General features: G+C 42.0%; 1 protein-coding gene across 2 annotated transcripts in view; it reads right to left on the bottom strand.

The window, feature by feature from the left end:
• Positions 1 to 1,604: 1,604 nt before the first annotated feature.
• RPN2 (ribophorin II) overlaps positions 1,605 to 25,264 on the bottom strand; it is a 50,925-nt gene continuing 27,265 nt past the window's right edge. Inside the window, exons 10-17 of one of the 2 annotated variants that reach the window (XM_016219325.2) lie at positions 17,091 to 17,182; positions 15,399 to 15,513; positions 12,872 to 13,066; positions 11,565 to 11,651; positions 10,224 to 10,319; positions 8,311 to 8,386; positions 6,642 to 6,771; positions 1,605 to 1,896 (exon numbers count right to left, since the gene is read on the bottom strand). In XM_016219325.2, the coding sequence (XP_016074811.1) occupies positions 1,884 to 1,896; positions 6,642 to 6,771; positions 8,311 to 8,386; positions 10,224 to 10,319; positions 11,565 to 11,651; positions 12,872 to 13,066; positions 15,399 to 15,513; positions 17,091 to 17,182 (804 nt within the window). In that variant the 3' untranslated portion in view covers positions 1,605 to 1,883. Of the gene's footprint in view, positions 1,897 to 5,103; positions 5,171 to 6,641; positions 6,772 to 8,310; positions 8,387 to 10,223; positions 10,320 to 11,564; positions 11,652 to 12,871; positions 13,067 to 15,398; positions 15,514 to 17,090; positions 17,183 to 25,264 lie in introns of those variants that run through there. The other variant, XM_016219323.2, reaches the window with a different exon arrangement.

Raw genomic sequence — 25,264 nt, forward strand, 5'->3', positions numbered from 1 at the left:
TTAAAAAAAAAAAAAAAGCAAGGCTTCCAGTCATATGTGCACAGGAGTGAAGTTGGCAGGTGGAACAGCACCTGTGGTATGTGGACTGACACCTGTGAGGGATGGGGCTCTGGCACACTGGGAAGTGCTGGCCTCACCTGGGGGAGGGGCTGCTTGCTGTTCAGTTCCAGCTGATTGTTGCCAACTCTGAACCCAAAACCCCATGCCTAGATTTTTTTTGTTTTTAAATACATCTTTATTGATTTCAGAGAGAGGAAAGGAGAGGGAGAGACACAGAAACATCAATGATGACAGTCATTGATCGAGCCCACAACCCGGGCTTGTGCCCTGACCGGGAATCGAACCCCGATTGCCTGGATCCTAGGTCGATGCTCAACCGCTGAGACACGCCCGGCCAGGCATCCAAGCCTAGATTTTTATATGAACTTTCTCAATTTGTAAGTGTTAGCTACTAATTCAATTTAAAAAATAAACACTGTGGGTCAAATAAAACATACCTATGGGCCACCAGCGTGCAATGTCTGGGGAACTGAGGCCTCCTTCCCATATTAGAGGCACCCCAGCAATTGCCGACATGGCCCTCTTGTCTGCAGAATCTCACTGGGAACTAGCCCAAGTTCCAGTGCCAGTACCCCCTTTTGTTTTTCCCCAATCAAATATCCCCATTTCCTCACTGCAATGAAGTCCGGCTTGGAAAACAATCTGAATAAAATAATCTCTGCCCCCAAATTCAATACTGTTAGGATTAGCTGCATTTCAAAAGTTATCTAGCCCGGCCGGGCGTGGCTTAGCAGTTGAGCGTCGACCTAGGATCCAGGCGATCGGGGTTCGATTCCCGGTCAGGGCACATGCCCGGGTTGCGGGCTCGATCAACACTGATGTCATCATTGATGTTTCTCTCTCTCTCTCCCTCTCCTGTCCTCTCTCTGAAATCAATAAAGATATATTTAAAAAAAAAAAAGGTTATCTAAATGTATGGGTTATATTTCAATTAACTAAATTAGAAGCAATGAGCCAAAGTACATAACTTTGGGCCAGTTAGGAAAGATGCCAAGCACTGAGCCAACTGCTTTAGACGCATGAAACTCCTTCAGCCAGATGAGGTTATTATCTCTCTTTTGCTGAAGAAAAAAAGGAGGCTTAGAGAAGTTCAGGCCCTTGCCCAAAGTCCTTCACTCTAGTAAGTTGTAACAGCAGGTCTGCCTGACACTCAAGTTTATACACTTAACCACACCATTCAACATTACTTCGCTGAGTGATATTATATAACCTCCATGTACAACCTCAAAAGAGGCATCCTTGAGATGTGTGTGATCCTCTAAGAGCCTAAGACAACTCATTGGTCAGCCTTCTTTTGAAATACTCCCTTTCCTTCCCACTGTACGCTGACACCAAACTTTTAAGGCAAAAGCAGAACCTTCGGATAACAATAGTGCTCCTATGCTGACGGCTGATATCCAGGGCTGGAGAAGACGGGACATGGCTTTTCTAGGTGAGAAGGACATCCTGGCCATTACATCAATAATATTTCCCAACTACATCCTCATGCATGTACCCAGGAGTCCCATCAGTCCACAAGTACTAGAACAGACTCTCAGTCGGGCCTTTGTTCCCATCATTCCCTTTATTCCAAAGCACATCCACCTGGGTAAGTTCAGGATATTCACAGCATCCTGCTGGGCACCGTGCCAAAGACAGAATATCTGGGCTCACAGGACTCTGCTCTGTACTGGGAAATAGAAAAACAAGCAAAAAAGGTACGACCACAATTTAGACTTATTTCTTTTTAAATAAAGTTTTCTTCATTCCTCTTTTCAAACTGAATTGTTCTTGACCCCTCTTCTCGACATTCATTTCAGGGCTCAGTCTCCTGTCTTCTGGAACTAATGTGCTGCTCTGAAAGAAAATGGAAACAAATACAAAGTTACTGAGGGTTTCAATTAATTCCCTGTCAGCATTCCTAACTGGTGACAAGAGACCTAAGTACTCTACCACTCTAAAATCCCATTAATAAAGGAATAATCATTTTTCTATTCATTGCCCCCTCACATTTCACAAGAGTGTAAGACAGCTAGTTCAAACTAGAACTGATAACTTAAATAAAAACAGTGAAACAAACCTGATAATAACTAAGAAAGAAGATGGTATGTGAAAATTTAAGGAGATGAGGTAATTCCAGGCACACACCTCTCACAGTGCAAGGCCAAAAAGACAGTGCAAATTTTTTGGGATTTTTTACTGCCCAGCCGGGTGTGGCTCAGTGGTTGAGCATCAACTTAGGATCCAGGAGATCATGGTTCGATTCCTGGACAGGGTAACATGCCCGGGTTGCGGGCTCCATCCCCAGTCAGGGGAGTGCAGGAGGCAGCCGATCAATGACTCTCTCTCATCACTGATGTTCCTACCTTTCCCTTTCTGCCTCTGAAATCAATAAAGATATATTTTTTAAAAAATTTTTTAAATTGATTTTTATAGAGAGAGGAAGCAAGAGGGAGAGAGAAACATCAATATGAGAATGAAACAATGATGGGCTGCCACACCAGCCAGGACAAGACTGTAAATTTTGATAAGGTTTAAAGAATGCTCATCTTCAATTTCCCAGACTCCATGTCCACCAACCAACATTTGGCCCCCATGTAGCTTGGAAGACCACATTCTGACCACTCAGTACAGAAACCTGCATGTGGTCATGTTCTTGCCAATGGTCAGAAGCTATGCCTAAACCTAAGAAAGAATGATTCTCAAAAATGGGAATCAGCTCACAGAAAAATTTTAAGAGGGAAAGAAATACTCGATCTTTTTATTCCTTCTTTCCCCAAGGCTGCCTTTCCCTAGCCTCCAAGAAGTAATGGGGAAACACAAGAACGAACATGACAAGTTAGACAGACACCATGCAACCAGGAGGGTGACAGCAGCAAGTGATTTGCTGGCCCTGGCGAGCAGAGGCAGGGTGCTGACACACACACTGGCCTTAGCACGTGGTGAGGGCCCATGTGATGGCATGGTCTCGCAGAATGGCTGGCTTCAATCCAATTCAACAGTTCCAAGGGGCAGGGGCAGGCACAGAACTAATCCTGAGGGCTGAAGTGAGTGCCCCTAATTCCCTACCAACACTCAGAGGTTCTCAGATACTTTAAAATGTTCACATGGAAAGGACAGCATGAGTATGAAACGGAACAGCTGGAAGGGTAGTAACCCACAAGACTATCCTGGCTGAGAAGTTATGCCTGATCAAATCAATGTATATCCTCAAATCAAACCACCTAGCTACCAGAGACTTCCCTTTAAAATCCTACATCCCAACCTCAGGAGGTCTTCAACAACCAAATCATCCAGTGACTTTCCTCTCTTTCAAGCAGTATGATTTGGGGGCAGGGTGAGGGCAGACTATCTAAAAATCAAGAAAAACAAAACAAATCCAGTTACTTTAAAGAATTAAAGAGCTCAGTATTTAGGAGAAAGGACCAGTTCTGAAAGCAAATCTCAGATAGAGCAAGTATATAATTTAGGATAAAACCAAATGGAAAAGGCTAGGGAATGAGGGTGGGAAGGAGGGACTGACTAAAAAGGGACACAGGGGCACTGTTTGGAGTGTGGAAATAGGCTGTATCTTGATTGAGGTAGTGTTTACACTACTGTATAAGTCTGTCAAGATTTACAGAATTCTGCACTAAAAAGAGTGAACTTTATTGTACATAAATTAAACCTGGGGGGAAAAACAACACAAAAACAACACAAATGTCATCTCTTTCTGTGTTGAAGACCAGAAGTTCAAGTTTATGCTCACGTATCAGTGAAAAGGCTCTACATTCTATGCTTTTGTTGACTTTGCTTATTTCCCGAGGATTAAAAATTAGATGGCTTCATTGCTCTGGCAGGAAAAGCCATTTCCACAGCAAGGGATGAGAGGGAACATAACTAGAAAATTCAAATACCTCCTTCCTCTTTTTGGTCTAGTACTGGGGTCAGCAAACTATGCCGCATGGGCTAAATCCAGCCCAACGCCTGTTTTTATAAGTAAAGTTTTACTGGAACACAGCCATGTTATTTGTTTTCATAGTCTGTGGCTGTTTTCACATTTCAGTGGCAGAGATGAGTAGCTCTAACAGAGACCATATGGTCTGTGAAGCCTAAAGTACAATTTGGCTCTTTTCAGAAAACTTTTGCCCTTCCCTGGTCCAGAGGAGCTGACCAATGAAGCATCAGACACTCTCTCTCCTCCCCTCCCTTCACCTCGCTTCCACTTCATCCATGTTCTAGGGCTAATACCTGTGTGGAGAATGGGTGATATTTCACATGACATGTCAGTCACACAGGGAGCAGCCCTGACCCATATCCTAAGCTCTAGGAACCTGGGTTCTTATACTGGCTTTGCTCTGTGGCCATTAGTTAATAATTTAGGGTCTCACCAAACCAACCATTTGGTCCAACCGAAGATCAGTGATACAGAAAGGCCTAGGAACAGTGACAAAGGTGCCAGGATTTGCCATCAGACCATCATGTAATGAATTTAGATGTTCTGAATGGAGTCCCCTTTAAGAAGTCTAAGGCTGGACCTGTCTTAATCTCAACTCTGTTGTTCTCCTATAAACACAGAGAGAGGGGGTATTGTCCAAAAAGTACCCCCTGCCCGGCCAGGAGTGGCTCAGCGGTTGAGCATTGACCTAGGATCCAGGAAATCACAGTTTGATGCCCGGTCAGGATTCCCCAACAGGGTGTGTGCAGGAGGCAGCCAATCAATGACTCTCATCATGGATGTTTCAACTCTCCCTCTCCCTTCCTCTCTGAAATCAATAAAGATATATTAAGAAGAAACATTTAAATAAATAAATAAATAGTACCCCAAGACGTAAGGGAGGGTGCAGTCACACAGTTAAAGCCAGGTCTAGATTGCTCTGCTGCAAAGTTATCCCCTCTGCTGGGCTAACTCAAGGGGCTTCGGCTTTTTACCCCAGGGCAGTCACAACCAGGAAGTAGGAAAATGGATTCAGGGCTCAGTTTTGGCTTAGGGATGGGTGGGGAGGAACGAGTGGGCTGCATACTGGGTAAGCAGTTGACATGCAATGAGGCAGGCATGAGAAAGGGGCCCTGCTTCTGGGACGAGACCACCCTTCATCTTTACCGTAATGTCCTATATTTTGCCAATCTACTGCTCTGCTCTGCAGCGATCCTGCCAAAGGAAAGAGGGATTGAGAATCAAGAAAGGACAGTGAGAAAAGAAATAAGCTGAGGAAAGAAACATCCAACCAGAGCTTCCATTAGGGCCACTGACTTTCCCAGTGGTGCAGTTCATTCTAGGACTCACACAGATGGCAATATAAGAATGGGCTTTAACTTTCTGTATGGGATGTGTGGGGGGAAGAGAGGAGATGAGAATCATGGTCTCTTTCCCCAGAAAATGTACACAATTTTAGGAATCCAGATTAGGAATGTATGCTAAGCAGGATCTAAACCAAATGGTTTCCACCCTCATCTCCCCTTGATTTTGTTCGTCTTGTGTAGGCAACTTCCAGAAATAAGAGAACTCAGTGGAGTATGGCCTTCAGCTCCCTGGGCCTGGACTAGTTGCTGTAAAGGAACATGGCTCTGGTTAGAAAAAACAGCCAAGTCCCTGGCTCCTTCTCAGGTGCAATGCACAGCTGCCAAGTTAAGGCTGCTGGAGGGGCAGCAAAGTGCACAGCTGCCACTGCTGGTGCTAAGGGAAGCTCTGGTGGAATCTGGGTTACTACAGGGAAGTCCAGGAGCACGTCGGGACTGGGTCTCCACATGAGGCACTCAGAAAGCTCACGATGGGGACCTGGCCAGGGATGAGACCTGTGGCTCTCCTGCCCACTCATGGTGCCTGAGAAGGCCTCTCCCTGATCTGACCAACATAATCAGCAGCCGTGTTGGAGGGCACACTACTGAATTACATTCTTCCAGCAAAAGTCCTGGAGAGGAGAAAGCAGGACACGTCTGAAAATGCTACCTTCCAAAGGTGAAATCAAGCCTGACCTTTTCTTACTGACCTTTACATGGCTGAAATCACCTAAGTTCTAATAAAGTCAAACCAATGAGAAACACCTCTGTGACATTTAAATATGCCACTAATGTAGGTTCGAAAGTCAAGCTGCCATCACATGAGATCTGATCATTGTGTAATCCTAAGGTTGTCTGGTTCTCGGGGATGTGGTATGGACTACTGAGCAGTGTGGCAGTTTCTGGGAGAAGAGCATGGACCTTCATGATCAGGAGGAAAAGTTCCGGGAGCCTGTTGGGGGTTACAGGGGAGTAACTCTCTGGGGCAGGGGAGGAGGGCAGGTTCTCTATGGCAGCAGAGAACATTTTTATACAACCAGCACATTAACAGCAATCTGCCACATGTTCTAATCCATTTTACTCTTCATAAAACAATTATTGTCTTCTCTTATTCTAATGTGTCAGGGTACAAATGGTTGTGATTTTAAAACATTTAAAGCTGACTACCAAGGCCCTTTTCTGACTTAAAAAGGCTTCTGTATCGGGCTGGATTAACCTGTCACACTTATCCCTAAGGATATAAATCATTTTGCCATATACCGTTGTTCAGAGAGTTGGGGGAGCAGAGCTGACAAAAACATTTCTAATCCCACTCTGGGACCAGGACCCATCCTCAGCCTTACCTCTTGATTGCCTGCTGGGCCAGCATCCGATTGCCAGCCAGAAACGTCACACTGCCCAAGATGGCCAGGTACTTCAGGGTCTGGAACATGTTGAGTTGAGTCCAGTAGACATACATGAGCCCCAGCATAGCTATGAGAACAGGCGCCATGATAGTCAATTAAATGAAATAGTGGCAACACGCTGGGGCAGAAGACAGCTAGGAGCAGTGATTGCTGGGCCCTAAAAAGGTCTATATTTCTAGGCCAGATTGTTTTATTCCTTTTATCCGATAGGTAACTCAATACACTTGCCTCTCAAACCTGGCTACCAAGAAATCCAGAGGTAAATACCAGACCTCAGCTACTTTATACACCTTGTTCCACATTCTGGCTCACATCAATTTTCTTTAACATAGGTTTTTTTATATTTGTTTTTTCAAACATTACTACTATATTTGGGACTCATTTTATTTTTCAAATTCTGAATAAAAGTATACATGATTAAATAAATAATTTCCTTTTTACTAAGAAAATTTTAAGGATATTTGCCACTGTGACTAGGAGGGAAGCAAGGAGGACCGAAGACTTAGACTTAGGTAAAGGGTTTAGCCCTGTGCACTGAGCCCAGGGTTCCGGTCCAGGTCTGCCCTTCCATCCACCTAATTTCTCGGAGCCTAAATTCTCTCATGTCACATATGGATCATAATTCCTGCCCCAGTCACCCCCATCAGGGTTGAGATGAGACTCAAATGAGAGAATGTGTACACAAAGCATTCTGGCAAGAAAAGTCATTGCTCTAAACAAATTTATATTCATGTTTTGTTCTCAGCCTGACCCGGGAGGCCTATCACTCAAATCCAGTAACTGGGCTGGACAGAAAGATCATCTGTCAATTTTGCCTGGAAGGATGATGGATGAACTACAGCGGGGGTTCTCAAACATTTTCGAGGTCATGGGCACTGTGAGAATGTGATCAAAGTTACATACCCTCTCTTTCCCCAGAAAAGAACAGACACACATCTGCCTAGAATTTCAAGGGATTCATCTGTGGACCCCTACAGAATCCACACACTGTGGACACAAGAGGGTCTCCTGAAAGTGTCAAAGAAATTAGAAAAGAATATGGAAGGGAAATGCAAGGCACCACTGATCCAATGGTGTCAGAAGTCTCTAAAATGCTTAGCTGATGTGTGAATTGACAGTGTTGTTACCTTTAGGTTCTAAGTTCTCAAGAGAACAATGCAGGGCAGGGCAGTGTGTCTGACTGTGGAAGAAACTGTTTTCTATTACTGTCCAGACACAGCTGCCAGCAAACGTGAAGATCGATACCTTGGGGAAAGATAACCTCTGAAAACTGCATTAATGCTCTTCATCCAGGAAGATGGCTCAATGTAAAGATACAATAAGTGAGTAATCTCTGGAAATGAACAGGGCTATTAAATGAGGGTAAATGGCCTGCCAACAGCAGCCTAGTACAATGAAACCCAATATAATGACAGCTGTTCTAAGCTGATGGCCCAAACAGGTTTATCATCATATTAACCGTCCTAAAAGGCCAGGAGGAAGAGGGAAATGTTATACTATTAAGTCATTATAGTTAATAGGTTGTGGGTCTACTTAACAGGGCATTTGCGTGGGCAGGCTAAATGACGGAGGAGGTTAAATGGAATTAGCAGCCGGGAGCGCTTACCAGCATGTCCCAGGTGAAAGATAATCGTGCTAGGAGCAAAAGAGAAGTTGGAGACATTGGCACCAATCCGGATCCACTAAACGATGGGGAGAAATAAATTAAAAAGACATTACAACTTGAAAGGGAGGCAACACATGGCATGTCAACGCTAGTCCAATGAACAGTCCTAAGGGCTTAAAAGTTCATGCATACTTGATGGGCAGGGAATTTTTCCAAGTGACAACTACCCTATTATAAGTCTTCGAGAAAAACTGTTCTCTTTTCTTCTTTAGAAAGGCATTCCAACACCTGCTCTCAAATGTGCTGGATAACTCAAACCTGAACATCATTTTTAATGACAGCAAACTTCTATTTTAAAACAGGTGAACCAAGAAGCTGAAAGGTCAGAAACTGCATTCGTGATAAAGTAACTGGCATCCCTGCTAGTTTCTCTAAGCATTGGTAAGATAAACGCACTGGCAGCTGGTAGGATGCGTGCTCTTGCTGTGGGTTCCTTGCCTTTTGAAATTCTGATCACTCAAATGTGACAACAGGTGTCCATACCCTAGGGTCTGGTTTCTGAAAATTTGTGGCAAGCCTTTCAGATTTAGACTGACCAATAATTATTTTATTAATATCTACGAATGAATTAAGAACACAGGCAATTTTCCAAAAGTAAGATCTAATGAGTTTCCCATACAGTTCTCAAAATTTTCAGTACTTTGATGATATAAATCCATGCTTATAATTTTTTTAAAAAAAGAAAAAGCCTGACTGGCATGGCTCAGTGCTTGAGTATCAACCTATGATCCAGGAGATCGCGGTTCGATTCCCAGACAGGGCAAATGTCCAGGTTGCGGGCTCGGTCCACAGCAGAGGGAGTACAGAAGGCAGCTGATCAATGACTCTCTCTCATCAATGATGTTTCTATCTCTCCCTCTCCCTTCTCTGCCTCTGAAATCAATAAAAACATATATTTTTTTAAAAAAGAAAGAGAAAAAAAAAATCAATTGGTAAGAAAAAAAATTTGAATAGTACTTTAAAGTATAAAAGGTAAAAATTTCCTTTCTTTATACTCCTTAAAAAGCCCTCTCCTTAGAGGTGACCCTACCCGAAGCCCTTGCCTTCTTCACTCAACAGGACATCCTGGCAATCTTGTCATATCAGCATATAAATCTATTCTTCTTCTTATTATTTTTTTAATCCTCACCCGAGGATATTTTTTCTATTGCTTTCCAGAGAAAGTGGAAGGGGGAGAGGGAAAGAGAGAAAGAGAGAGAGAGAGAGAAACACTGATGTGAGAGACACATCAATCGGTTGCCCCCCGCACACACTCTGACCAAGGCCAGGGATTAAGCCTGCAACTGAGGCACATGCCCTTGGTTGGAATTGAACCCAGGACCCTTCAGTCCTCGGGCCAATGCTCTAACCACTGAGCCAAACCAGCTAGGGCTCTATCCATTCTTTTAATAAGCTGCATATTATTCCACTGTATGGATGTACCATAATTTATTTAACATTTGCTTTAATGAGGAATTTAGGTTGCTGATAGTTTTATGCTCCAAACAGTGCTGAAATGCACAGCCTCTGTACTCGATTTTTATATAACTATAGGCATTGGGTCTTGGTTTTTTCACACTTTACTTCACCTGAACTTTCCTTAAGAGAGCATCCAAGTCCATACACTTTTATCATTTTCAAAGGCCATTAGGTACTTTCTCATGCCCCTTGTTGATGGAGTGGTTTATTTGGCTACTTCCCCATAGTGTGGAATTTTAGTTATTCTAAAATTTTTTGACCATCGGTGCAGGTCACAGCTGCTGGACCCCTTAGAAGCTGTGCTGAGGCCAGAGCACAAAGCCTCCTTTGGAACAGCTACATCTGCTGAGTCTGGCACCAGACACACACTGCCCATGCTAATTACAGCTACTTACCAGAGCAAAAAGCAGGAGCAAGGGTGAGAGGATCAGGGCAGTGAATGTATTAGACACCACTGTGGGGGGCCTCTTCTCAGGCTCGCGGAACAGGTGCTGCCAAAATAAGTCACATCAAGAATAATTAAGAATATGACCTTCCCAGCAGGCTGCCATGTTTACCAGAGACCAAAATGCCAATGACAGTCAAGATGAAGAACTGTTTTCCAGAGGCTAAAACCCCTTGGCAATGAATGGCCACTTGGCCTTTTGCCTCTTCTCAACGCTGGCTTCTAATCCCAGAGGTCTCCTTTCAAAGACACTACACTAGTCCCAGCTCACCACTTGTTCAATCCTCTTTATCCCTTCAAAGATTCATTGCCATTTAGAGGTTGGGGAAACACAATTCATGAAGTGGCATTTGCCTAGTATCAAAGAGGAAGCCCAGGTATATGGATGGCTTGAGTGACATAGGCAAGGCAGAACTCTGGATTTCATAATGCTCTGGGCCCCCAGGCTGGTACTATCCATCATATGTCACTCCTCAACTTTAGTCAGCTAACTGGTGTTAGCCTCACTCTCTTTAACAGAGTCCTACTACTCTACCCATTGGGCCCTTGTATTTTTTTTAAAAAATAGTGAAATAAGAGTATGTAGTCTACTTGGAATACCTCAACATTATTTTATACATAGGTTTCCACATTACTACAGTAAGATTATTCCTCATGAATGCAAAATAATTCGCTGAGTGGATCACCTCAGTTTTCTCAATCAGTGTTCAAACCATTTAATAATTATTGTGTTTATTTTGTAAAGTGCTTTAGAAACTTTTTAAAGTCTTATCCATTATTTTGATCCTCACAGCAGTCCTGTTAGTTAGGCTGGGCAGGGATGGTAATATTTGTGTGCAAAGAAGGTGAATCCCAAAAGAGAGGAAGAACTTGCCTCGGGGAGGAAAGCCCTATGGTCCCAGATGAGTTTTCCACCTGTCAGCCCCATCAGCCCTGATTTATGCAGGAGCAGACAGAAAGAAAGCCAAGTCCAGCTTTGCTGTTGCTGTCAAGCAGTGATCTCAGGGCTGTACCTCCTGGATGTTTAGAAAAAACAAACATGGGTTTTGAGATCATCTCCGACTATCTGCTTTCTGGGAGCTGGTCACTAGGCTCTTTGAGCCTGTTTTTTCAGGTTTACGACAGGACTGATAATTGCTCTGCCTAATTCACAGGGTGGCAAGGACCGAACTATAGAGCATTATACAGAAAGGTTAAAGAAGGGACCAGAGCCACCGTCCATCCAGGGGTCTGCTGCCCTCTTGTTGTGCCCATTTCTTCATGTTTACTGGAGAAGCCTCTTGAAATATACCTGAATTTCCTGCTTGGGGGTGAAAAGGTTCTTGGATAGGACAGTCGATGGAGCATCTTCCTCAGGGAACTTGATGACCACATCAGCCTAAAAAAATAAAAGCAATCTTTAAAGGCACAGGGGAAGAGAATGGGGTAAGATTCGTCAGCATGACAGTACCCCCTAACTCAGGTCCAGGATCATAAATGGAAATAGCTCCAAGCAGTCCAATCACTCCCAAACTCTTAGTCGACAAACCGAGGCAGTAAAAATTTCAAGAACAAAATAATTATTTGTTGAAAATGCTTTTTAGAGCAATACTTCCAATTTTCTACTGGCCTGGGTAGCCCCACTGAGCTGCTTAATACAAAGATCTCAGCTGGTACTCAGGCTGTTACAGCTGCAATCAGAAAATGCTCGGTGTCCCTGGGAAGTGTGATTTAGTCACAGAAAAAGAAAAAAAAAGAAAATGTGCTCTCATACAAAGTGCAGGAGAAGAAAAGGAGCTCTGAATACAACACAGGAAACACAGCTGCCCCTGTCTTGCAAAGGGAGCCGACCACTATTCAAGGGTGCAACTTGGCCTCTGCTACCTTTCCAACCTCTCTGCCTACTGCTGCTGGCCAGATTCATCAAGTGCTCCAGTAAAATGGACCCACTCACATTGCACTGAAAGTACCTCGCGCTTCTCTGTAGGCTGCTCCCCAGTGATCAGCCCGCAGCCTCATACACTATTCTGATAAACCTTTGCAATTCTTCAACCCCTAGCTCAAATGCTATGTCTTTAAAGAAGTTCTCTCTTATCTCACCAATCAAGTGAGATACGCAGGTGAAAAGCACTATGGAAACTATAACATGATTTGCAAATGTTGGTTATTAGTTTATCAGCATTGTGAATATCCTACAATTCAACATTCTACACCATCCTGAATTGTTACTGGAATTCAAATCTTACCCCCGCCCCAATCCCACGAGGCTATACCATATCTCAAAGGCCAAGGCCTTTATCTCCAACATCTATGCATCCCCCACAGCGCTTTGATGAAATAAGAAAACCTTCTTCCAGTATAGCTTTTATAGAAATTTGCTAGAACCCACAAGGGCAAATGTAAGTTAATTCATTCATTTACTTGATCACTATTTATTAAGCACCTACTATGTGCCAGACCATGTGCATGCCCCTAAGACTACTAATAGTGATAGCCCACAGCCCCATGGTGGCACAGGCAAGGCCAGGATAAAGAACCCAGGCCCCTGAAAAGGAACTGTCTGTGTCTAACTGTGGCACAGCCACTCTCACCTGGGTCAAGGTGCATTTAGGCACATACCACATTCCAAAGGATTGGGTTCTTCAAAGTGGCATCTCCGATGATCAAGTAGAGAGTGTAGGTGCCAGACGCAGAGTCAAATTCGATCTTCCTCTCAGAAGTATCCAGTTCAAACTTGTACACATTCTTGCTGTCCGGCTCAGCAACAAACACCACTTCCTGGCCAGTCTTCTGGTTATGGAGTCGGACAAATGTCTGGATGAAACAATAATATTGTATTTCTTCTGGTAATTTCAAAACTCCCTCTGGGCCCAATATTGAATCAACAAGGCAGCAGACTGCTGGCTCTTTCATGACAATGAGAACTCGGGGCTCCACCAGACCTGCCTAAGAGAGCAGACGGAGTGGCTATCCCACCCTGGTTCCTAGTGCAGTCAGGAGAGATAACTTTTGCTGATAGGAGAAATTTAACTTAGGGATGCAGCCAATTCCTGACTACTTGGAGGTTGAATGCCCAGTTTGTGAATGATTTAATCCCTTTGCTGTGCTGCAATTTCTTCTTCCTACCAGCCTTTAGGCGACGTTGCTGCCCAATTAACTTCTTCACCAGAGGGTAAAGAGAATGGAAATGGGGTGGAACTGTGAGAGGCCCATTTTCAACTTCCTAGTGCCTGCAGCTAAAGACTGAGTAGAGCAGGCTCGGGGACTGATAGCAAGGCAGAGTTCTAATCAAGCAGAGAAGCCTGGTATCACTGAGAGCTCCCAGGCTCTGAAGACAAACAGACTTGGATCCACTACTTATTAGCTGAGCAGGTTACTTAACTTCCTTGGGCCTTGATTTCTTCATCTTTAAGATAAAAAGATTAACTTCAACAAGTGGTATATCTGTGCGAAGATTCCTGATAACATATGCAAAGCATATACACCAGCTAGTCAACAAACAGTAGCCAATATTATCAACATGAGGGTGCCAGACTAATCACCTTATCCCTACCAATGGCATAAGAAACTAAGCTTTCTGTACATTATAACTGTAGCAAAACTTAACATCCACTCAGAGCTTTTCTTTGAAGGGTTTCAAAATAAAGAATTCAACATGGCAGGTAGATTGATTCCATTTTACAGACCATAAGGCACCCAGATTAAATGAGTTACACAGCTAGTGCTGGATCCACACACAAAAATGCAAATCTCCTCTGTTACTCTACATCTGGGCAACAAACCATCAAAGTATTTAGGAAAAGGGGCCCAGAGATGTGAAGCATCCTGGCTGCAGTCTTGGCCAAGAATGGGATTTACAAGCCTGGATGCCTGATCTTCCTCCTGTCACAGCCAAGCTCAGGCGGCAGCCAGGCTCATCTGCAAAACGTCATTATGCCTGGGAGGTCTCTAAGCCATGGTTTCCAAAACAGAATCTTGGATGAGACAAGTATTCAGTTAAAGTTATTTCCTCACTAACTCTCCCTGCCCTAACCCGAAGCTCAGCAATTTAGTCTTCTAATTTCCTTTTTTCATCTTCTTTCTTCCCTTGTGCTGTTTGGTTGGTAAATGTCATTCTGAGAATGAGCTACGAAATGCTAAGAGGCTAAGTAACTTAAAGGTTGATTAGCCAGGGCCCTGACCAAGTGCACCATCCAAGCTCTATGGAGCTTGGGGGTGGAAAGGAGAGAGGAATAGAGAAGTGCCAGGATGGTGGTCCTGTGGGCTACCGCTCTGGGGCCTGGGCACAAGCACAGCCACTGCAGCTATAGGAACCACTGCAGCTACAGCAAACAGAAAGCAAAAGGTTTCCAAGTAAATTCACCCACCTCAGAGGTCTGCTCTGAAGCGGCTCCTCCAGCATGGACACAAGTCTGGTGGCTCTTGCTGAAGCATTGCTTACAAAGTACCTAAACCAAGGCCACTGGGTCCCACACTCTTTCCTGTCCTTCAGGATTCAGAGTACTTATCTGCTTTCCCCTTACAGTACAACCATGGATGGGGTAGGGCTGAGAGCAGTTACTTCTAACCAAGGGGGATGACAGAGGTGAGGGAGGAGGTGCCTGAGAGGACAGGAGGCCACAGCAGATTCTCTGGGGAAAGGGCATGGTTTGAAAATCTTTCAAAGAATAATTATTACTTTATAAAACTGAAGCCTATTGCTTTCATAATATGAAGTAGGCACAAATTAAAAAGAATTATTTTTCAGATTCCCACATACAGAAATCTGCTTTGGCCAGAAGAAAAATAGGCTTTGAGCCCATTACCTAGGTTTTCCTTTTTTCAAAATTATTTTAATACATGGTTTTGGTGGGGGTTTTTTGTCAGAAAAGAAAAAAGTCTCAATTAAGTGCTAATCTGCCTTAAATATATCTTCTCAATACCAACTAATCTTTTATAAAGAAGAGTGTATGGCAGGTTCAGGGTTACAACCAGTACAAGAGGGGAGCAGAGCGTCACGTGGGAGAACCTGATGGACCTTCAAGGTGCACAGTGAAGATCTGAAAGTAGGAATTTGGAAATGTTCTGTAGTCAGGTATAAACATATCAACAACTCTAGTGTACTGTAATGTTTCAAGCCAAGAGAATGCCTGGGCTTTTTCCTGACCTGGTGGGGGGTGAGCTCAGCACCTGTGTTCACGTCTACCAGCTGGAAGAACAAAGCAAAGTTCTGGTGACTGTCTGCGACAAACGTGCCCTTGGCCTTGGCTGGGTAGGTCACCCTGAAAGAGACATTTATACAGTAAATTTTCAGAGAGGATCTGCACATACATAAGAACAGAGTAAAGAATACAAACTTCACTTCATTGCTTAATTTTCCCTCTCCCATTGTAACTTTTCTGTTGTGGACAGACAGATGTGGGAGAATTGTCTGTGGCCTGAGGGCTAATTGGACTGATAAGCCAGGACAGAGAAAAGCACAGAATGAATTTTTATTAGGGTCTGGGGAAGCTCCAGGCTTTCACTTCAAGGACCTAAGGATGTCAACTCAACCAAGTCAGGAACCAGTTGGGCTCATGTGTGCCCCCCGCAGGCACAGAGGTAGACTGGAAAGCAGGGTTGGCAAAACCACAAGGAGAAATAATCATCAGATCAATGTTAGCAGCATATGTGAGCAAAGTTGAGAAACGAGGCGGTAGGGGATGCCAAGAAAAGAAAGGGTCCTTCTAGGTTTTTCTTTTTTTAACACTGTATTTTTTCCTAGATACTGTTTCAATTTATTTTTCTGCCTGAAACTGGATTTTAAAAAGTCATTTTCTCAAAAGGCAGTTTTATGAGAAAGCTGTTCTTTTCACAGCTATTTCCTGGGACTTTAGGTTAAAATGTCCGGGGTTAGAACAAGCAAAATGGTTATAGAGCTCACACCTGGCTGTTTTATATTTAGGCTTTATATTTACTTATGACTAATACAATTCTTCATCTATATAGAACATTAAACTTTGCAAAGCACTCTCACAGATATTATTTCAGTGGATTCTCAACAGTGCTCTCATCTCCAGTGTCACTATGAAACTATCCAAACCAGAGGAAGAAGGCCCAGCCCTTTCATAGGATTTAAAAGGAGTAAATGCTTCAAAACAGCCTTGAGGGTTCACCTACTTTCTTTGGCATCTATAGCCACCCGAGTTGAATAAAGTTGAGGGTCTGATTATACCCAGAGGTATAGATGGCCCCCCAAAGTAAGGATCTGGGAGAGGGCTGACAAATGGGCTTCATCCAGTGTTCTGGCTGAACTCTGATCAATTGCTAATGGTTACTTAGAAGATTGTGTTGAAAAAGATTCTGAGTTCAGCAAAAACAAATACTGTGATTGACGATGTTTTCCATGAACTTGAGAAAAGGAATCATAGCCTTAATGCTAGGTATCTGCCACCTCAGTTCTAAGGACCTATGAGACTTCCAACTTTTTTCAAACACACTGTGAACCAAAGAGAATTGCCACTCAACGCAACTGCAGGACTATGAAAAGATAGAGATTATACCAGAATATAAATTAATACATTACTTTCTTCAATGAGAAAGTTTTTTTTTTTAAATTGTCATCTTAACTAAATAATGTGCTTAGTGACACAGCTGACCGACTAGGACTTGCTTCTTATCTCAAGGACTGGCTTGCTCAGAGACTGGCCACTAGTACAGATATCCCCCGAGCTGCATGGATGCCAAGCAGCCCCTGGTGGTGTGCCAGCACAACCATAGCCTCTTTAATTTGGAGTGCAAGCTGGACTGCTGCGGACAGAAATGACAGCGAGAGGCCAGCTCAAGCCCAGGCTCCCATGCCCGGCGGTATAGCGCCTACCGTGTGGTTTTCGGGGCGATGCTCTGGTCCTTATCCACAGTGGAGAGGTCCACATTTGTGATGCCAACTTCAGTGGAGATCTTGATCCTGAGCTGCAGTGACACAGAAGAAAACCGCCAAGTCAACTGGAGGATGTGCCAGCAATTAACACGCACATCCGAATTTTTCTCCTAAAGGCGAGTAAAGGCATGAAAAACTCCTAGGACAAGAAATCTTCAATGATTTTAGTAAAAGTGACCCAGCCAGGCAGTAGTCCCACCTCTCCCATCTGGAGGCCAAAAAGTAACTCCTTGGTTCCTACCCTTTCTTCCCTTTTTGGCTTTGGCTGGACTGCATATGTTTACCAAGAGAGAGGAGAAAACGTGAATCTTCCCTTACATCCTTTAAAGCAAGTAAGGCAAAATCCTTAAGCAGTACCTTTCAAATAATTTAAATCAAAATCAACAAGTACTCCATTCTAAGGACAGCGAATGCTTACTGAGTGTTTACCATGTGGAAGACATGACTTTAAAAAGACTCAGTCCTCACACCTCTGCAAGGCAGTGCTATTTCAGATGAGGAAACTGAGTCCATCACCTCAGGCACCTTGCTACCAGCTTCCCGGCAACACTTACTCTGTGATAAGCAGAGTGAGTCTGCCCATGAGACCAAGAAGCTATGGTGGCCACCTGTGTAGTTCATCAAGTACTTCCGGTTCTCCTGAGCATATACCTTCCCTGCCCCCCTGGAGGCACGTGTAGACTTGTGACTTGCTTTGGCCAATGAGATGTGAACTGGTGACTTCCAAGTGAAAGCTTTAAGAGCCATTGCCCTCTGACGTGGGCAATGTGCAAAGGGGGGCTTGCCCCTTCAGCCTGGGTCCTGGAGTAAGGAAAACACGAAGCAAAACCACCAGCTGACAGACTAAAGATACCTAGCATGGGCCAAAAAGACACTCTTGTTTTAAGCCACTGAAATTTAGAATTTATTGCAAGCACAAACCAGTCCACCTTGATTCTTATCATGTTTGAATTCTATACACTCCTTATAAACATCTCCACAAAGAGGAGCAAATCAATGCCAGTAAACGAATTTTTAAAAATTAAAGTAAGTATTAAATTCCAGAAAAGACAGAAAATATGCTAAATGTCTATTCATGGAGAATTTTTTATTTAAAATCTAAGTTTGAATGTGCAAATTATGCAAACCAAACCAAGGCATTTCTTATGTGCAAACATCTATAAAACCTCCAAATATCTGATAAGCCTGAATGTAATACTTAAGGAAATCTTTGCCAAATCCACTGGTTTATAGTCTAAGTCAGGATCAAGGAATAGAGACAGAGGGCTGGACAAATAACTGAAGGTTAGCTTCAGCATTTTTCTAGAATGTACTATCAAGGCGCGACAGCCTCAAGTCAAGGGCAAAGAAGAAAAATTAAAAAGGGGTAAAAATAGCTATCAAGTGACTCCTTTTAACAGCCTTCTCTTCTGCCACCATAACTATTCTGTGACAACATCAGGTTGAATAGGGGTGTGCTGTTTTGCTTAAAAAAAAAACTTTAAAAAAAAAAACCTGAATGTAAAAGATTTATTATCAGAAGCTATAAGGATATTATGATCTCCTACTTTTTGAATACATGGCCACCTATTGGCAAAATTATATTTAGTATCACTGTTGAGTATTTAGTTGCCACTGAAGCTAGGCAATCGGGTGAATTACGGCAGTGGGGGAGAACGGCCGGCTTGCAGGTTGAATAAACCCCCAAGGAGAGAGCTGGGAACCTCTACTCAGACTCTTTGGGCTCTCTGCTGAGCAAACAGCTTCACAGCTCGTACCAGGTTCAGAAACAGAGAAGGCTTTGCTATATAAAGCTCAACTCAGAGAGGTAAAGCCACTACTTCCATTTCAAGAAAAACTGGAGTGGAGGTTCATCTGGAGCACCTAGGTGCAGAGATGGCAAGATATACTTCCTGTCCTAAAGGGAAGTATATATGCAAAGCCAAATTATCAGAGACCAGGCTGCTGCTCTAAAGGAGGGATGTACAAAGTGCCACAAAAGCACAGGAGGACTGTGACTCAAGCTGCCCTTGGGGTATCACTGGCTGGGAAGTAGAAAATGTATAGCAGGAGGTCTTAGGCAGTCCTCTAGTTTTGGGAGAGGTAGGAGTTTAGCAATACCCCTTGCCATTTAAAAAATAAAAATAAAAAATCTGTCTTCACAGTTAATTACTCTGCAATATTCATCAACATTAACAAAATAATTCCCTCTTCACTCCTGTGACTCATTCTCTTAAGGACTCACTCATTTAATTTATAAATGTGATCTTGAAATCATCCTCCCACCTAAATGTCCATAAACAGGAGAAAAGTTAAATAAATAATGGCACATGTACACTCTGAATTACTATGGAGCAATTCAAAAGAACACGGTAGATGCTCACGGACTCTTACTTTTGAATACACAGCCATCTATTGGCAGAATTATATTTAACATCACTGCCTGTCATCGCATCTAAGCAACTGGATGAATTACTGGGGCAGGGAGGGGGCGAGGACAGAAGGCCATCAAGTTGAAATAAACCCCCAAGGAAAAGGCTAGGAGCCTCTATTTTGTGACAAAAGCAAACAAAGCAAAGAATACAAGTGCTTATCGAATGATCCCTTTTGTGTAAATAAGACTAGCAGACATTCACTGATACAGGCATCCTTCTTTTAAAGTGAACAGTTAACTGTTAATAATGGATTCCTTCTGAGGAGGACTGGATTGAGGGTTTGAGAGAAGACTCTTATATTTCATTATATATCTTTTGGTAGCTTGAATTTTTTTAACTGCATGCATATTTTACCTTTTTTTTAAAAAATAGGGATTATCTGAGTAATGAGACTGCATGCCATATTACCTTCTCTTCTTTATTAATATTTGTGTATTTAAAAACCCACCCATTATGTATGATTTTAAAAATAATTACTCTCCCTTTCAGCAGATGGATATACACAAAGTGATGTTTAAAGACTTGTGCAAGGCTCTTCAATGTATGCTAATTATAGTGATAAGGAAGTGACCAGGTTTTTACTTAGAATCCTGACTATAAACTTGCAACAATAACATGATCACTAAGGCCTGCTAATCAAGATTCAATTGTGTTTGTTCTAAAAACATCACAAGCATTCCCAGACAATATGGACACATGGAATGACAAAAGGGCAAACTGCAGTGAACTCAAGTCATTTGGGGTTTGCAATCAGCCCTAATTTTAAAAGGCCCCTAAGTTGCAATTTTCATTATTGCACAGAAACACTGGAGGGTAGTTCTTAAACAGGAAAGTTTTTGAAAAGTCCCTCTATTCCTGAAATCTTACTACAAATGGGTCTCTGGAAACAGTGAAAAGTGTTTTTATGCTACTCTTTTAAAAGCAAATTGAGAAATAAAAATCATCCTACTTTCTTCAAAGTCCTGTTATAAAGGGTTCAGAGCAGGATCCCTGTTGCTTGGCTTCTTCCTTTAAACGAGCACTGCAAGACTAGTTTTTATAAGAGAGAGGGGGTTTGTTTAGCCACTTTAAATGCAGCTAAGCCTGTTTTACAGTAAATCATGCCAAGCCCTTTCTTTGTCTATGCTGCATGCCACATGCACCTCAAAAAATGTTTTAACTGCCCGGCCGGGCATGGCTCAGCGGTTGAGCATTGACCTAGGATCCAGGCGATCGGGGTTTGATTCCTGGTCAGGGCACATGCCTGGGTTGCAGGCTCAATCCCCAGTCGGGGGCGTGCAGGAGGCAGCTGATCAATGACTCTCTCATCATTGATGTTTCTATCTCTCTCTCTCCCTCTCCTTTCCTCTCTCTGAAATCAATAAAGATATATTTTTTAAAAAAACGTTTTAGCTACAGGAAATGCAGTCTTTATGTTGAATAATAACCCTCCTGTTTAGTTCATTACTGTCAAAATTGATGGTGCATTAGGGGCAATTGATGCTAAAGACAGTTCTAAAACCCGTGCTTCCCCTGACAGCAAGTCCAATGAGTGCTATTACAGGCCTTCCACACCAAACCACTGTTAATGCACTGTGACCAATGTCAAGCATCCCTCAGAGAGTAAACAGGACCTGCTGACCCACTCTAAGGCTGTGTGATTATTACTGAAATTACAAAGTAAAGTTGCCTATGTGACAGAGGTCAGAGCATGCACACACACAACACGCACATATAAAGCTCTAATGTAATGAAGAGGGAGAGAGATTTTGTAATGTTTACTCCATCACTGTGAAATAAAAGGACAGCAACGGCCTCAAAGGGGGCTTGTTTCACTGCAGGAATAACATCTATTAACCATTTCTGCTATTTTGTACTTCAATATTTTTCCCAATGACCACAGAAACACTTGGATAAACACCAGATTTGATGTCTCTACAAAACACCAAGCTGTTACAGTAATCAAGACAGCAAAAGCATACTATTGGTATAAGGATAAAAATACAGACTAATGAAACAGAAGTGCAAGTCTAGAAATGAATGCTTAAATTTATGGTCAACTGATTTTTGACAAGGATGCCAAGGCAATTCAGCAGGAAAAGAAGTCTTTTCAACAACTGGTGCTGGGACAATTGGCTATCCACATGCAAAAGAAGGAAGTTAGACCCGTATCACACACCATGTAAAAAAAATCAACTCAAAATGGATCAGAAACCTAAATGTAAGAGGTAAAACTACAAAATTCTTACAAGAAAACAGGAGTAAATCTTAATGATCTTGCATTAGGCAGTAGTTTCTTAGATATAACATTTAAAACACAAGCAGAGAAAGAAAAATAAATTGGGCTTCATAAAAATTAAAATTCTTCGTGTTTCAAAAGAAGACAAGGGAAAAGACAGCCTACGGACTCTGAGAAAGTATTTGCAAGTCATGTATCTCATAAAAGACTTGTACCCAGAATATAAAAAGAAGTGCCACAGAATTTTAGTAGTTAGTTTACATGTACCATGAGATGAAAAAGGTTGAAAAATGATTACTTTCATAATTATCCATATTTATGCATATAACCATGTATAAATATGGCTATCATAAAATTAATATTGAGTGAAAACAAGCAAATTGCAAATGGAACATATAGTATAATGCAATGTATAAATTTCAAGAAGATGCAAATCAATGCAATATATTGTTTAAAAATACATACTATATGTGTGGCAGAAATGCAAAAACTGGCACTGGAACAATAAACCCCAAATCTGGGGGAAAAGAAAAGAAAAAGTGTTTGAGAAATACAGCGAGCTTGAATTTAATCCCCAGGGGTTTTATTTCTTTCTTCAAAAACGGAGCAAGTACAGCAAAATGTTAGGGTATGAAAAAGATGAGTAGCCGGTAGGTACATGAGGATTCATTGTATTATTCTGTTCTTTTCTGTGTATTTAAAATAGTGCATACTAAAAAATAAAATTAAGTTCTATGGAAGCCGATGAACGGGCAACATTTGAACTGAACCTTACAGGATGAGTAGTTCAGCATATGAGTAAGGAAGGGAAGAGCATTTGGTGGAGGAACAAGTGAAGTCCAAAGGCATGAGTATATTTGGGGACCAGTATGCAGTCAAGAGCAGCTAGAACTGAGGGGCTGGGGATGCACCCACACTGAAGCATATGCATGTGTCTTGTAGAGGAACTTTCTAAGCCATGCTGAGGAGTCTAGACCTCACTCATACACTAGAGAACCAATGAAATGTTTAAGCAGATGTGATTTTACCATTCTAGTGGCACATAAGAAAAATTAACTGAAAGGGGCAGAGATCAAAGACAATGAAACTAGTTAGAAACTACTTTATCGGTCTAGATAGAGAATATAGGGCTCTACCCACGTAGGAACACCAGGGCTGAAGAACAAAGGGCTCATGCAAAGGACATTCAAAGGTGGAATCAACAGACTTGGTGGCTGACCAGAAGTTAGAGTGGAAACAAAGGAAGAGGTTAAGAATGACTGTAACATAAGGGGATGGCACTTAAACTGGGTATGTTGTTACCAAGATTGTAAAGGCAGAAGGAAGGAAAGGTTTCAGACAACAAAGGGAAAAAAAATTGCCTTTTAATGTGTTCAGTTGTAAATAAGGTCCCCTAAGGAAGGAAACTAAAACGGAAAGAACCTAGATATTAAAGGTTAAAGGTACACACTAAAATAGTTCCTATCTAAATTTTGTGTCAATGAATGGACTAGGACCAGATGTCTCATGCCCAAAATGGTCAGACATGAGGTAGAAAAAGGGCAGAGACTATAGTTCCAGAATAATATCTTCCTTTCTGCCAAACTTTAAATATTAGTGTGTAATCTACCTATGTTAAGTAATGCCCCACTTTTGAAAAGGTCAAACTTTCCAGCTGCCTTGTCCTACCATTAAAAAAAAAAAAGTGAATGTCACAGAAGCCAACCTGAGAAGCTCTCCAAAGGCCAAATCTGGGATAATATGAGCAACAAAATAAATGATAGCAGTGGATCATAATCTACAGAGTAAAATAAATATTCATGAGTCCAAAGTGTTATAAATAATTGAATAAATAAATTGGGGGAGAGGTAGGTTTTTTTGTGTGTGTTTTTTTTACCATAGAATTCCAATTAATAAATGTAGAAGAAATGAAAGAAAGAGAAAATCACCTTTTGGCAAGTACCATATTACAAATTGTTGCATACAGATCATAAGGACATTTGCAGAGTCTCAAGGTATCACTCCACCAGATACTTAATTAAAAACCAGAAAACCAGCAACTTTACAGTAGAGAAACCTAGCAGACACCACCTTCACCAAGTGATCAAGATTAACATATCAATATATACTTCTGTTTAACAGGAGGCACTCAAAAGGGCAGAGCATCACTTTTGGAGTATTCTTGCAAAAAAGTATGACCTAAATTATGAGGAAACTTCAGACAAATGCAAAATGAGGAACATTTTGCAAAGTAACTAGCCAGTACTCTTAAAAGGTGTCACAGTAATGAAAGACAAACTATCCTAATCGGAGAGGGCTAAAGAGACATGACAACTAAAGGACTATGTGATCCTAGGCTGAATCCTGGACCAGAAAAGGGACATTAGTGGGATAACTAGTGGAATTTTAATTAAAGCCTATGGACTAGTTAATAGTATTATATCAGTATTAATTTCCTGGTATTGACAATTATATTAGTTATACAAGATGTTAACATTTGGGGAAGCTGGGTAAAGGGTATATAAGAATTCCTCATATTATTTTTGCAGCTTAAGTTTGAAATTATTTCAAAATTTAAAAAAATTAATTTAAAAATGTGAGTAGAAAATGATATTTGATGAAGGAAAGAGATGTTACAAAAGCATATATTTAACTATTCAGGAAAGGCACAGTACTCTCTAAGTTCCCCTGACCCAACAGAGTGCATGGCAGTGCAGTCAAGTAGAAGCAGCAAAGAACAGGGGCAGAAACATTGAGAAATGACAGTTGAAAGGAGAAAGTAGTATCATAAAAAGGCCAGCTGCTACAGCTGCACTGGGCTCTGCAGCCTCTAGGCTACCTCTCTATTCACCCGGGCACACTAACTAAATCAGTACTATACAGGGGATCCACCCAAGTATACGCTGGATGACCTTGGACCAGTTACTCTACCCCTTTGAGCCTCATCTATGAAATGAAGATGACTCCACCCATTTCTTATGGTTGTTCTAAGAATAACATAATGCACAAAAAAGCACATAGAACTGTATTTCTCATGTCATAGGCATTCAATAAAGGGTTCATACGATGATCCTAATTCAGAATAAGAAAAGGCTAAACTATATCCCATAGTTTAAGAAAATAAGAAAGTGCATAATTCATCACACGTGTCTACCCAAAAGGTTAAAATGAAAGCCACAGTGCCTGAAGGGGTAAACTTCAATTAGCTAAGAAAACTACTAATGAAAAATACCTCATTCCCACAAAGCATCAGATAAATGAGGCATAGCTTTCCATCCCTAAAACCACTTGGATCGTCAACACAGCTAGAGTCAGCTAAACATCTGAAGCACATTTCCTTTAAAAAGATTACCAATTTTCTTTTGTACTATACACAGAGAGCTCACTACAATGCTATCTATCACTCGATGCTTTTCATTGTCTAATTAGCATCAAGTACTGTTCTCAATCTATCAAGGCTCACCACACAAAACATTTTAAGAATACTTACGCCTCAGTGGAAT

The sequence above is a fragment of the Miniopterus natalensis genome, chromosome 7 (assembly GCF_054644295.1).
Source record: "Miniopterus natalensis isolate mMinNat1 chromosome 7, mMinNat1.hap1, whole genome shotgun sequence".
NCBI classification, from domain to species: domain Eukaryota; kingdom Metazoa; phylum Chordata; class Mammalia; order Chiroptera; family Miniopteridae; genus Miniopterus; species Miniopterus natalensis.